General features: G+C 41.9%; 1 protein-coding gene across 1 annotated transcript; it reads right to left on the bottom strand.

Annotated features, from left to right (window-relative positions):
• Nucleotides 1-20: 20 nt before the first annotated feature.
• LOC134038770 (phosphatidate phosphatase LPIN2-like) lies at nucleotides 21-14,988 on the bottom strand. Its single transcript, XM_062484372.1, has 20 exons — nucleotides 14,871-14,988; nucleotides 11,295-11,495; nucleotides 11,127-11,222; nucleotides 10,761-11,023; nucleotides 10,157-10,261; nucleotides 9,888-9,999; nucleotides 8,889-9,792; nucleotides 8,581-8,674; nucleotides 6,801-6,988; nucleotides 5,872-5,965; nucleotides 5,012-5,081; nucleotides 4,570-4,662; nucleotides 4,345-4,418; nucleotides 4,123-4,261; nucleotides 3,728-3,876; nucleotides 2,732-2,818; nucleotides 2,363-2,515; nucleotides 2,118-2,232; nucleotides 1,886-1,989; nucleotides 21-1,176 (listed from the first exon to the last, which is right to left on the bottom strand). Exons 2-20 carry the CDS (start codon nucleotides 11,484-11,486, stop codon nucleotides 1,029-1,031), a joined length of 3,180 nt encoding a protein of 1,059 aa, XP_062340356.1. The 5' UTR covers nucleotides 11,487-11,495; nucleotides 14,871-14,988; the 3' UTR covers nucleotides 21-1,028.
• Between the last annotated feature and the right edge of the window lie 127 nt (nucleotides 14,989-15,115).

Raw genomic sequence — 15,115 nt, 5'->3', positions numbered from 1 at the left:
TAATTTACACTTAAAACAGGACGCCGTGTTGTGGATTAGTGTTTCACTTTATGTTTGGAGAAATAAGATAAAAACACATACAGTAACAGTCACAACAGTGGTCCTCGTCCAATGCATGTTTAAAAAATATATATATAATTCATGCCATCACTTTAGATGAGATAACAAATCTTAAGAAAAGTAAATAAATAAAATATTCAATATTACCACAAAAGGCACCATGTCAGACCCAAGCATTGTCCTTTTCCATTAAACAACCGTGTTCAAACCTAGTCATAAATGCTCCACAATTTCACTCCGCATACTGCTCTGCTCAAAGCTACCTGGGAGTAGCTTTAGTTACTCCCAGGTAGGTTCTCATAAAACAAAAAGGCAATGTGAACCATCAAGTTCATCAAACATTGACATACTTTTTTTCATTTTGTGGCCATTGGAATGCTACTTCTAATACAGGTATTATATCTTTGCCTAGCTGCATGTGCAATTATTGTGATTGATTGCCAACATAGGGATGCTGAAACGACAGTCACCCAAAATAAATGAGGCATAGGGTTCCCTTGGACAATCAGGGTTTAGGTGTGAACACCTCCATTATATAAAGTCTTTGAAAGCATATACATTCGTTTTTGGTTCATGTCACAATGCTACAGTGTGGTAATAATAAATCAATATTGAGGGTGGAACATATATCTACCACCTGCAGTTTCAGATAGTCAGAGAAAACAACATTTTCCTTTCTCCAGTTGTGTAGCCTATGCCTTTTTGCTAGTAGTGTTGAAGTATACAAATGAAAATAATTATCACTTCCATTCATGATACCCAACTGCATGTCAAACATTGCACTATACAAGTATACACCGTATGTGCTTGTGCAGTTATCGCCATACTCTTGTAGCCTTTAATCACATTTCTAATCTAGCCTTTAGATCCAATTGGATATCGATTGCCTATACAAACATTTTTGAATTAATTCTTGAAGTTGCTTGAAAAGAAAAGATATTTGACAGAGCAGGAAGTTGAGTGTTGAGCTAGAGGAGGGATGACAGGTCCAGTGGAGGGAGAGGCGCTCTCCAGAAGGAGAAGTGGCTGAACTCTGGGCAGTCAAAAGAACATGACGATCCTTCTGTATGGACCACCGGGAAGAAGTGCTCCACTAACTCGCTAAGTTGAGCATACCTGGAAAACACACACACAGTACATGTGGTTACATATACTAGTGCACAGTGCAGTGTTTCCCCTAGGTTTACAGCTTTGGGCGGGGGGGTGATCTGGTACGATATAAAAAAAATATATAAAAAAAAGATTTTTTTTAAATTATTTTTTAATTAACTTGACCTTCCAGGGGGGGCGGGGGGTTCCGTTGGGAGGGCGGGGTGCCCCCCTAATATAAATGGTAGGGGAAACACTGCAGCGCCGGTAATACATTTGGTGAATAAGATGTCAGTGAAACACACAAATACAGATTACTTGAACTATAGTGTATATGGTGCCCATGAGAAAATTGGTGGCGCGCGCACAGTGCCAGCGATGATGTCGGTGACACACACAGATTTATGGAATTATAGTGTAGTGCCCGTGATGCAGCTGGTGATAAAATTTTTGAAATGCTGATCCGAACAACGTCAATCGTGGCACTGCACTCCGTTGGATTATAAAAAGGACACCTGCGACATTTCAAACTTTGCAGAGCGCCCGGTTCTCCAGATAATCATTGGAAACTAAATGCGTACACACACACACAGCCTGGAATTAATAGAGAGATACACGTACACAAACCTTCTTAAACATTCAAACACAAAACGCCTGTAGTGCATTCTCACAGACCAATCACACGCACACAGACCAATCACAAGCAGGAACACGAGTCTCTCGGCTGGCTACGTACGATGACTTGTTCCCTCTGGTGTTCTCCTGGATCAGCTCCCCTCTGGGGTTCACAGTGAAGATCCTAGTGTCAGCAACACCCACCTGCTTGTAGGCATATGCATCCTGCAGATGAAGGAGACAACACCACTCAGAACCATCAGGCTGTAGCTTGAAGATCTTTGTTTTTTATCATTAGCATAAAACATAGTATAACACAATAACAAGTAAATAAGCATTGTAGTGTAGGTTACATTGGTCCTGTTGCCGAAAGCTGCATAGAAGGGCTGTCTTTGGGGATTGAAAAGGTCCCTGATGTCAGTCAGGCAGGCAATCTTGAACACCTCTGGTTTCTTCTCTATCACCTCTCTGGCATGGGTCAGTGAAGGACACAAAGTAAAAGGTTGGAGAGTACAGTTCGCCCAAACATCTAGGTAGGTGACAGCAGACCAGTGAAGCCATTTTCCCGTGGTGTCAGGATAGTGTGGGGACTCTGTACCTGTGCAGGGCAGAGAAGAGGCTGCTGGGAGCCAGCAGCACAGGGCCCTTGGGGAGGACAGTGCCCTTGTCATTCACCCACTGCAGGTAGCCCTTGGTGATGTCAGCCATGCCGATGGCCCTAGCCGAGCAGTACAAGAACTTGTATCCATTTCTAGAGGGGCAAGTCAGAGGCAGAACGCAGCAATAGACTGTTGGTTCCAATTAGATTTGAGTGTCAACTTGTTTTATTTAAATTAGTCTAAAACAGTTTGGAGATTTTTTTTTTTCAAGATTACTCAAATGGAGATGTACCGCTAATAGATAATGTTAGGTAGTATCAGTTAGCTTTCTGTCATGGTTACAAAGTTTCAGAAATATTTGTACTTACTGGTGGATTTTGTGATAGAGTTTGGCAATCCCATGATGTGTCCAGTCTTTACCCAACTGTGGAAGAATATGTCCCAAGGCATCGGATCTGAATAAATCCAGAAAGAAATGACATATATACTCAGTACATGTACTCAGATAGTTGATGGCTTTGCATACACAACAGCCATCCACTACCCCCTGAAAGGAAACACACATCCCACGCAATTAAATGCCCTCCAGTGACAGAACAGAGGTTTGGGTTAGTTCTGGTTCTGTACTCCCAACACATTGGATTTGAAATGTGCACAAGCTGATACTATAAACTATACATTTCAATGTGGCTCTGTGAGAATTTAGCTGCAGAATAGACTCTTAATTATTCTGAGACAGTATAGAAACACAATTCCAGAAGTTGGGTGATTCTAAGGAGTCACTCTCACAATCTCAAAAGGATATGCAAGTATATAATTATACTAAAAATAGGACTTGCTACTTAATGTTAATCCGCTAATTTATATTCACAACAAACCAATTCACTAAATGGAAAAATCTATATACAATCTGCCCATCAACCTTTAAAGTTGCAATAGGCAATGTTATAAAATGAATTAAAACATGATAAATTAAAATGAGCACCCTACAATTTTTGCCTGAACTTCCTCAATTTCCTCTAGCTCTAGTTTGACAGTGGTTTCCCAAACTAATCTAAGGAGGAAAGCCCGACTTGCCAAAGGAACAGGATTGCTGCAAATTAACTGTCTGGAAAGTAGTGGGCCACTCCCACACACAATGTGAACTTGAGCTGGCACTGAGCCGTCTATGTTGCTAAACAACTCTCAGATGGCTTCATGTGTATAGGGGCCCAAAAGTTATTTTTATTTAGTATTTTTATTTTATTTATCCAAATGTACTATTGTACACAGCCTAAACAACAATACTTGTGTCAGTGTGTGGACACTACTAAAATGTCCCATTATAAACTATATTAGACAATGTCACATACACAAACACTTACTTAGTGATGGTGCCGTCAATATCAGAGATGACAACACTGTCATCCCAGTTCCAAAGGTAGATGGCGGCCTCACAGCGACATGTGCCCTGGTACTGAGTGGTCACGCTGAACACAACCTTGTTGGCCCCCTCACGAAGGTTCAACCGCTCCTGAACAACACAACCATAATGGTCTGTGCTCATTCACACGATCAAGATGTCTCCACTTTTGTTTTGATTGAGGAATTTAAGATGTAGGCACTGGCATTTGCAGTCAATATGTACAAGATAAAGAAGAATGTTTATGATCTTGGGAACCCATGTTTCAACACATAATTTTTAACCAACATCAGATGTCTATGGCACATAGTGTGCTCTGAGGTGAAAGGTGTGTTTTAGCTTGTGTGTAAAACTCACGATCTGTTCAGAGGTGAGGCGAAGGGACTTTCTGTACATCTGGCTGATGCACTGAGCTGTGGTCATGGTCTCTGTTGATAGGCTGGCTTGTCTACCCAGACCCGCCTCCTCATCGCTGGACAAATCATCGAGAGTGGCCCTAAAGAGCAAAACATAGCAACACATTTTCATCACAAAGTACAGTATGTTGCTACCATACTGTGTGTGTAGGTGGTAACTCACTTTACAGTCGTAGAAATAGACACAGAGCAGGAGGCTTCCGTCTGAGGTTCCTCAGGGCTCTGCTTTGAATTGGCCTGCAGAAAGTCAGGGTCAAGGCTTGTAAGCAAGCACATATAAGTACTTTTCCATGATGTTAAATTGTATCAATTAATTGCCCTACTGTTCATGTCCATGTGTCTGTAACACTACTGCTAGCCCTAACCCTGTGGTGATGGGCCGGTCTACCTGATTGGCGTCCATGTCCTTCCTCCTCCAGGAGAACCACCAGCGCCCAGACTTCTTGGGCATCTTGACCTTTACAAGCTCCTCTATGGTGTTCTACTCAGACAGGGTCAGAGGCAACACAAAAACCATTATCACTTTGTCTGCCTGATGAGAACAGTGGCATGCGGAATTGAAAGTATTCATCCGTAAGTTCTGTCAGTCAAAGTGGTTTATTTGTCCCATGCACTGAATAACCCAGCGTCATCAGGATGGTAAAATTCTCGCGACCTGGCATCTACGCAGTAGCATCACACACACAAAAAAAAACTTAAAGAATATATATGTATGTAGTATACAGCATCAAAACAAATATACAAAGAAGGGTAGAATTCTGTCCTAGGGTTTGAGATCTAAGGCGGATAACTGAGAGGAGGCAAAGCTGTCCTTATGAAACAGGAAATACCTTTGGCAGGTTCTTCTGGAAGGCTTGCATTGCCAGGACCATGGGGGCTGCCACCGCCCAGTTATAATACCTGAGTGAACAATCACAAGGAGGGACCTTAGGACTGTTGAGCCAATGATAAGCCAATGATAACAGTACCTGGCAAAAATAATCTTAAACCATGACAAATGCTCTTGGCAAAATAACCACAAGTTTATATTTTTCTTGTGCAATTTACGTCAGTGGATGTGTTCATCATATGGGTGGAATCATTAAATGGTCCTCTGGTGCATCATATGGACAGCAATTGGCCAGAGAGATGTTTCAGCTTTCAATTTTCAAACTAAGTTGGCACATTGATCTAAACATATTAAGTTCTGGTAATTGAACCTGAGCTTGTAAAAAAAACAAACATACATTTCTTGTTTCAACAAATACTGGCAAGGTACTTTAAGGTACAGTTTAAAACTGTTTAATTAATAAGTATAAATTAATTAATTATTATTATTTCTTATTAATAATAAGAAAATTACTATCCTAGGTCTACCTGTGTGTTATTATATACAGCTCTGGATTCATAAAAAAGTAACATTTTGAGTGAGGAACACTCAACATTGAAGGGTAAATTTAACTTTTAACTTAAATTTTACAACTTCTGTTCCTCACACAAAATTGTCCTTCTCAACTTCATTTTTTTTATGAAAGAAAAATGTGCAGTGGTCTTTTCAGAGCTGTATAACTTCACAAACACTCTCAATGCAAATTTGATCCAGAACCAGCATTACTTATAACATGAAAATTCAAATGGCCACTACAACACCCCCAAAGTGTAATGAAATTGAACATGATGAAATGATGAATTGCTTCTCTGCTGTACTTACTTTGAGTTAATGCAGATTACCAGGTTTGGATCATCAATGATTCCAGGGTTGTTCACAAAATCCTGATATGTCACAATGTGTTCCATGAACTTATCTGAATTGAAAGGCAATGAGATAAGTTTATGACTGAATAAACAACTAGTAGAATGCACCTCAAATTATGTGCAGACAAATGGTTAATTTCATTCTGATTTAAACTATCGAACTTCTCTATATGTACACTATTCGGCCAAAAGTATAGTATGTGTGGACACACTCCTTTAAATCAGTGCTGAAGTGCTTAGCTCTCAAACATCGTCTTCGGTTGCAACAATCACTACAGTAGCCTACAGTAGTAAACACAAGTTCGAAATGACCTCGGGAAGTAAAGTAGGTACAAGAACAGTTTGTCGGGAGCTTCCTGAGACGATCCCCTAGACACCGCAAAGCGTCTGCTGGAGTAATGCAAGTTTATTAAGACTCAGAAGTCCTTCAGCATACAATTACATTCTATACTATTTAATGCTTTAAACTTTGGGGCAACAGTTGGGGGAAGTGCACAAAGTGAGGTCCATACTGAAATTATCTGTCGAGATGAGAGCTGTGGAAGAACTTGACTGGCATCCACCTTTGATAACATTTTAACGTCAATGCAAGCTAGGCCTAATTTCTCCACATTGATGTCCCGACCTCACTAATGCTTTTCGGTCTTAAAAGTAAGCAAATCCATCGTCAATGCAATCTATTTGATAGTAGCGTTTCATAACAAATACATATTTTTGGAATGAGATGTTCGACAATCAGGTGTCCGAATAGGCTTCTTAGTAAGTCCACAGACTTTTGACCATGTTGTGTATGTGAGCAAAAGTCAATTTCCTCCCCTTTCCACCTGGGCATGTCACATTACAAACTGACCAAAAAACACAAGCCGAGCACACAGGAACACACACCTTTGTTGATGAGGCTGGTGTCAGAGACGCGTCCGCAGAGGGACATGCTGGCGTCCATGGTGTCAGACGTGGAGTCGGACAGATACTCTGTGCCGCTGTCCATGGCCCCGCTGCCCACAGACTGCGGGGACTGGGTCCCCGACGTGGAGCCCTGTTCCGGGCCCGGCCGCGGCAAGCCCTCCGTCTCACTGGAGAGATGAAAACACTCCTGTGAGATGCTGAACACATCACACCATTTATCAACCAAACGTGCTCCAAATACAGGTAGTTTGTTAAGCTCAACTCGACTGTGGATACATTTTTACACATGGTCCTTTGAAACGTCAGTGACTGTACTGAAACGGCTTCAGAATAGACGGACAACACTGGACAACAACCCCTCACTGGTATTCACTGGCACAAAGGGCTAGAGTGGTGTTTATGAAAGGCGATCAGGTGCATCTGGGAGTCAGGAGACTCCAGAGAGGACACGGGTAGGAAGAGCAAATGTGGCTCTAACTTGTGACAATAGCATACTACCATGGCAACTACCAAGTCAGGCACAGGTACATTCTATGCAATATGCTTGTGTGTAGATGAAGCATAGTACTTTTTTTTAAAAGGTTAAGTGTCACCCCAGAGTGACCTTTCAACAGTGAAATATGGTCAAATGGTCACACTTGAGCAAATTAAGAGATGAAGTCAAAAGTAGAAACTGTTTCTGATTCTGGTACTCTCATCCAAGTACTGCCGTATGAGTGTCTGGTCACTGTCCTATCCAGGCAGGGACAAATATTTTAAGATTACTCAAATGGAGATGTACCGCTAATAGATAATCTTAGGTAGTATCAGTTAGCTTTCTGTCATGGTTACAAAGTTTCAGAAATATTTTTTAAGGATCTTATACATCCTTGTGTGCAAATGTTTTAAGGAAAGCCGACACCCCTAGGTACATTTTATAAGGCATTAAACCTAGATCAGTCCTCTACTTCCTCTGTGGCACAGATAAGATAAGCCAACATTCTAACAACTACTTGGAAAAAGTGAGGGAAAGATCTATCTTGCTACATTTAATGCACTGTAATCCTTGACAGTACAGTACCTGATTACTCAGGACCATGTCATGATATAAATAGGGGAGAGGCCAAACATTTCAGGTAACCAAATATACATTCAACACATTACAAATGCACCACATAGATTCACTGTTGTTTTTGAACATTTCATGGAGGTTAAATCGACTTTTGTCTTCAATTGCCATTGACAGAGGGATTTTAGTTTCATGCATCTTTGCCTGATGACAATGTACCACTTGCCATCTGTTGTACATTTAAAATTCTAAAGCCTAGAGTTTCCATTTCCAAACATGTAATTGTGTGTCAGATGTTAGTGTTTTCAGTTTTTTAGGCCAACATGACACTAACAGTACTTTACATTTTGTGTACTTGCACACATTTTCAGTTATATAATCATTATCGGTGGATCATTGTTTTGGGAATATTTCTTTTTTAATAAAAGACTCCTGGAAATGTTACAAATTCCCACTAATGCAATAAGGTTTTACATTTCTGGTAACATTTTAACTACAGTATCAATCAGGACATATTGTTCCATTCTCGTTTTCAAATTTTCAGATGTTTAAATTAACGGATGCTAAAGGGTCACCATGTTTACTCGAAATGGCCGTAATCCAGTTAAAATAAAGGGGCAAGAATGCTGTTTAATTCTAAGACAACGGTACTATGATGTTTATGCCCAACAGCTTAGCAGTGGAAGTGACTGAGATAATTTCCTGTGTTACCTTTTAGGGAAGTAGAGAGCTGCCACTTTAGGGTTGAGGTTGGACAGATCATCCAAATAGATGTCAGAAGGTCCCAGGTGCTGGCTGCGTTTTCCTGCATTCCAACACAAAGCACTGAATGAGTACAGCACAACCATAACAATGGCCAAACTCTGAATTTGATAGTTGAAGAGATGATGACTCAGATATAACATTTTAACTATTGAGATTTACTGTTACTTACAATTACAAGAATCATTAAAATGATGAGAATTATAACATAACCATGTACTTTTTATAATATGTACTGTATGTAAAGATGTCTTCACCTTTAGTCTTATCCTGCTGTTCAGATTTTAAGGTTCCCTCTACCGACCGGTCCTCCCCTCCGGTTTCATTGGCCAGCTCGGTCACCCCAAAGCTCTCTGCAGTATGGTTGGTCAGTGTGGCCTCGGTAGTCATGTCCATCCCTGCCACTTCCTTGTTTTGGTTACATTCCCCAGTGCAGGGTTCATTCCTTCTGTCCGCCTCGGTCAAAACAACTCCTTTCGTGAGCCCTTGATGGTTTGGCTCCAGCAAAGCACTCTGCTGCACGGACTTCTCAATGTCAACGAGTGACTCTGAGTTAACGGAACTAGCTGCATTAGCTAAATCAGCAGTACTAGGTGATCTGATGGTCTTTGCTAAAGAGGTTGTGTTCGATCTTTGTGTCTCTTTAGATAAATAAGCAGTATTGGCTATGCTAGCTGTGTCAGATAGGCGACTGACATCCTTACTGTCGGTACATTCTTCGGTAACTACACTCGTAGCATTCTCACTATACACAACACAAACTGATTTGCCAATGACATTCGGGGACTCCTCAACCTCTAGGTTGGATGGGGTTTGCTTGACTAGTTTCAGCCCTGTCTGTGGATAATCTACCCAGGTTTGTTCAAGCACCTGGATCCTATCTAAGATACCCATTGCTAATGATGCTAATGTAGGTGGATCTTTTGTACTGGAGTGGAATGACTGAGGTCCGTCATCAAGAGTGAAAGGGATCCTTTCAATATACGGATGTTCTGAATCTGAAGACAGTATCCTGGGTTGGGGTCTAACCATGATCACCCGGTCTATGCGACCGCAGATGACCGTGGCCTCGGAGTCCGTGTCGAAAGAGTCCTGCCTGTGGATGGTGCGGAAGTGAGAGCTGCCTGAGGCGCGCTGCACTTCGGAAGGGGTTCTCTCCAACTGATAGGGGGAAAGGACAGAGTGTATTTTGTGATCAACAGTAAGTGTGAGCTCTAAATCTTGATATAGGTGCCTACGTGCGCCTGCGTGTGTACCTTGGGGAAGCCTCCCCAGCTCCACTGCATCTGTGGTCTGGAGGACTCCTGCTGTTTCACAAGCAGCTCAGAGTCACTCTTGGGAGAGGATGGGCGACTGTAGAACACAGTGCTTGAAGACAGAGAGAGAAAAATGTATAAAAAAGGGTATTAAGAGTCCGAACACGACAAGGGTACTCGTAACATGAGACCATTTCATGGTTAAACTTGAGAAAGTAAGTATCAGTTGAGAACAGGAAGTGAGAGAGAATCTGCCGAGGGGCTCTCACCTCTCTGAAGGAGACCACTCTCCATCTGAGTGGGGGTGAACGTCTCGGCTCTGTGTCTCACCCACTTCAAACGGCTCCTCAGCCAGAGAGTAGTACACCGACTTACTGATAAGATGAAGGACATTTTACAAATGCTATTTACCGATCCCTCCAACCACAAAGGTGTATTGGCTTTAACCCTTGTGTTATCTTCGGGTCATTCTGACCCATCAGCCGTGTGACCCACCGTCGTATTGCGACAAATTTACCTCATACAAAAACAAAGTGAAGCATTTTATTTTAACCGTTGGGCTGTCTCAGACCCCCCACATTGCAAAGGTTAAAAGAAAATTATTTTTATTAGTTTTTGTATTGGGTAAAACTGGGTAAACACAATGATGGTTCGTTATGAACCTTTGGGTCATGTGACCCGAAGGCAGCACAAGGGTTAAAGCAGCAAGTTCAACCATTTGCGACACAAATGGGTATTGAACTGCACTCCCCAAATTCTGAAATGGCTTTAAGTGAAAAATGACGATGTAGAGTCCTAATGGCTGAAGATTACCATTTCAATATAAGAAGTAGTAATGCACAGGAATAGCCCTCTAATAGGTTCAGCTCTGACCTGGCTAGTATGCTCAGAGTGGGCACTTTGATAGGGCTCTCCAGGTCTGCCTGCTCCCTCTCTCTCTCTCTCTCCCTCTCCCTCTCCTCAGATGAGGAGCTGCCGTCCTCCCACAAGTGTGTGTCTGAGCGCATGCGTTTGCGGCGGCGTTTTTTCCGACGCCAGCTTCCCCCCACGCTAGCCAGAACCTCGGCAGTGTCCTCGCTTCCCTTTGGGAGTTCCATGGGGATTGGGGAGGTGCAGAGGTGTGCTGGCACTCTGGACTAGAGGGAAGGAGAGATTCGATGAAAACGTGTTGAGTCTTGGGCAATAAGTCTTCAGCTGCTGTAAAGGCAGTATGTTTGAACCCAATGTGCCTCACCCCACCTCCAAATCCTCATTTTCCTCCACAAAGAAAGCTTCTCCATTGTCCCCTAGCTTCATGTGTAACTGAACGGGTTCCCCATTGATCTCGATGTCCACCTGCAACACAAAGCAGCTATTAGTACTTGAGAAATGCCTCGAGTAAGTATGTGTGTGTACAAGTATGCTCACCACTTTCTCCTTGGACCGCAGCACACCTAATTTCCCAAAACGCACATGGAAGGGGGAGCACTGGAGTGAACCATCAGGCTGGCGCACCACAATGACATCAATCCCTCCGGTGAGTGTGGCGGGATTGAGCCCACGGTACAGCTCCTTCACCGTCACAAACACCGTCTCCGCCAGCTGACCCACGTAGTTCATGGTCTGAGACTGGAGGGAGACAAAGGAGAGACAAAAACACCTTGTCACTTTCCCAGCCTCATTAGTGTATTACAAACTTGCTAAGTATGAATTAGGAAATTCTAAAATGGATATGGGAATCATGATGACAACCATTGTGACTGTGCACAGTTCAGAGAGGGTGGAGATTTGGAAGGCAGATCACAGTCTTCCTTGTATTGGAAAATCCCTAGTCTCACTAGCCAAAAACAACTTCACTGGTGAAATCAACACATAGGCCAACTGCCATCAATAAGGGCAGGCCATTTGATAATTTAGCTTTTAACCTGCCTTTTTCAATAACAGAACCAAGTAATACAAGCTAAAAAAGCATATACAAATATGTATCCATACTCAAGAAGGTTGACAGTCTTACCAGGATGTGTCTTGCTATTCTTGAAACGTCTTGTCACCCTAAGCTGAGCTGTATGTTAGAAACAACCTTTATTGACCTTTGGAACGAGTCATGATGAACAATCTGTTTAGGGGCCAGATCAATGGCTTTGTAGGGAGATCAAGGTCTAAAGTTTCTCTTTAGCCCCTCATTACAAAACCTAAACCTCATTACCCCACGTGAGGTAAAAATCAAGTCTAGAATTGAAGAGGGGTTTCCCTCACTTCATCTCAGCCAGGGACAAAAGCAAGACTTCAGGACACACCTTGTCAACACTGGAAAATAACACGCCTTGCTCACCTGGTTGGTTTTTCTAATGCAGAAAATTGGGATGTTCCTGTTTGCTATTCTCTGCATAGCTAGCACCCAAATTCAACGTACTTATTAATACTGCCCTTATACTGATGACCTTAGGAAAGGCCTGATTTATGCCTTTCCAACTAATTTCACAGTGCTTTATTTCCTCAGCAATGGAAATAGTGCCTTTCTAATGAACACAGTTTCTACCAGCTACAGTGCCAAGAAACTGGTGCGGGTTGACCGTTTCAAACTTTAACTACAAGCTCAAGTATACTTATTCTTAGTAAGCACAAAGCTTCAGAGTACTAAGGACAGGAAAAAGAAAACAGACAAAGCCCTTAAGTTGTAGGCTAACAAACATGCTAAAGGCCCAGAGTCTTAGAGAAGAGTTTAGCTCTTACCCACAAAGAAGGGTGAAGGTGTCCCTTCCCTAAAAAGTCTTGTTCCCTCGACCCCCCCGCCATCAGCTGCCCAAATGTCTTTCATTCCCCAGAATCCTCTGCACTCTTCATTGGAGTAGGTCCACTTTACCCACACACATAAGGCTACATTTTAAGCAGTTGTAGTAGGCTAAAATTAATTAACAAGGAAAGTTCCAAATAAATTATCTGAAGTCTACTCAATCAGGTACACCTGCTCTACTGTTTTAGCAGTAGTAGGCGAATACTTAGTCTCTAATACTTATGTGTGGACCTGTGTGTTCTGAGCTGGGTAGGGCTACAGCACTACTCATTTACGCTCGACACTGCTCCCTCAAATCACTTACACATACATTAAAGGCACATTCACACTCAACCCACTCTCACACACCCATCAAATTCACACTTCCCCACTCGTGCTGCACATGACAGCCAGGCCAGCAGTTTCTGAAAGGCTGAGGTTGTTCTATTATTCACCAATGTTTTGCACGGGATACATACGCACACACACACACACACACACAAATCAACTAGTCACCTAACAGCTTCTGGGCTTCACCACAGTTCACTTTTCATTCAAAGATGGAGGACATTGCTGTGACCATCAACACCATATTTACATTGGAAAACAGTCTGGATGACACACTTTTAAGGACATTGAGGAAAAGAACAAACCCCTTGAAGGTAAAGAAATGTTGGCAACAATACATGCGGAACACAAGATTTGTCTAGCACTTGACTTTCAGGGATAGCCTCTACAGACCTACATTGACGGTCAAATGAAGAGTTCTAACTGTTTTACTGGAATCTGGTCAGATCAGGAGAACTAGTCTATCTACTGTAATGGGCCACTGGAAAGGTCCTGGTGCGCATTGACTAGTGTGTAATTGTTTCTTTCTTTGCTCAGTCAGGATTTTCCAGACTAGATGCAGTTGATTTGTATTTGGGGAAGGGAAAAGGCTCCACTATTTTGTAATGGAATCTGCAAGGTCAGCAGTTTTTTAAACTGAGCACAAAGCCTACAGTAGACAATGTGGGCCAGCGTACTGAGACAAAAACTAAAGAGATTTGGACCGTGGGAAAGGATGGGAGGCTTATTAAGTGGGGTGATGAAGGTTGAGACTAAATTAAGAATTGGTCTTAATTTGAATCTAAAGAGAAAGGGTAAACCCTAACCTACATAGTGTTTTGTAACACTTATCTCTGTCTTGGTTATGTGGGAAGCTGTGTGCCAACTGTACTATGGTAACAATATTTCATAACTGCACTGAAGAATCAGCCAAGTATGTTCACAAGTGCCTTTACCGTGATGGGAGAGTAGGGCTAGATTAGCAGTAACTTTTGTGGTAATTAGAGTATTTTACCTAATCTGGGGGGGGGGGGGGGGGGGGAAGTAACAGACTGACTTGAAGTAACTCAAATTTAAGCCTAATTATTCTATAGTTGATTTATGTTGGCTTGTGTCATTTTTCCAGTTGGGTGTCAAGTAGTGAGATGGAGTCTTGAGCAAATTAAACCAGTGATAAGATAGATTCAGTCAAGAAAGCCCAAACGCCAAGGACGTTTTATAATTTTCAACGTCAACCTTATGCATCTCTGGCGTTAAAGCTTGGTCTGATGTCGACAATAATAACAAAGCGCATGATTTCTATTTGTTTGTCTAGAACTGATCGAGGATCTTTATGTTAACTAATATTAATAATATTAACGCTCCAATCTTGTGTCTACCTAGTCATTTTTACTTAGCTTAACATATGGTACAAAACACATTTGGTTTCAGTTGCACTGTCTGTGTTGTTACTGAACAACTATATCGCTTCAAAGTTAGGCTAACATTTTAGCGATGTAACCAATCGAGGAAATCACTATAGCTAGGCTAGCTAGATCTCGCAACATTGTTTCGCGTTCAGTAACAGCTCGAAAAGAGCATCGAACACAATAAGCCATTGAAATGACAAAATCACACATTTTCTATATGGCATAGCTAACACGGTAGGCTAGCACTACCATGCTTAAAAATGTTTGCAAGCTGCTAGCTCACTGTAGGCTATGTCAGAAATCCTCAGTATGGAATACTTAATGCTAACTTCAAGTCATCCTATTTATTTGGCGACGTGGCTGGGAATACATAACAAAACAGTAGCGAAAATACCTCTACACACCACCTGCCACGTATTTGCATATCTACATAAACAAGATAATACAACGAAGAAGTTAGTTCAAACACCATTTGGGAACTTTTATTGTTCTCACCTTGTTGATGAAGTTACCCAAAATTATTCAAAGATGCTTCTTCTAGCTAACATCCTGCGCTTGCGCCGCAAACTGAACAAGAGGCACGTCACACAGCATTTTGACAAATGAGAACACAAGGAAAGCAAAAACATGCGTCTTGTTTGTTATGTGTTCAAAGCTTTTATCGCAAAGTGATTCTCGATTACAAATAATAAAGTTAGGCCTATAGGCCTACATATATATAATTTAGCGTTTCGGTTTCT

This window comes from Osmerus eperlanus, chromosome 1, assembly GCF_963692335.1.
Source record: "Osmerus eperlanus chromosome 1, fOsmEpe2.1, whole genome shotgun sequence".
In the NCBI taxonomy this organism is placed as follows: Eukaryota; Metazoa; Chordata; class Actinopteri; order Osmeriformes; family Osmeridae; genus Osmerus; species Osmerus eperlanus.
Note: the sequence above shows the minus strand (reverse complement) of the source record. Positions and strands in the feature narration are given on the sequence as shown.

Bases quoted from the DNA above. Each gene is read 5' to 3' on its own strand.
- LOC134038770 (XM_062484372.1), bottom strand. From the start codon at position 11,486: ATGAACTACGTGGGTCAGCTGGCGGAGACGGTGTTTGTGACGGTGAAG. The intron at 3,877-4,122 runs GTGAGTTTTACA...TGTGTTGTTCAG, and splicing joins GCCTCACCTCTGAACAGATC to GAGCGGTTGAACCTTCGTGA. The intron at 1,990-2,117 runs GTAACCTACACT...CTTCATCTGCAG, and splicing joins CTTTCGGCAACAGGACCAAT to GATGCATATGCCTACAAGCA.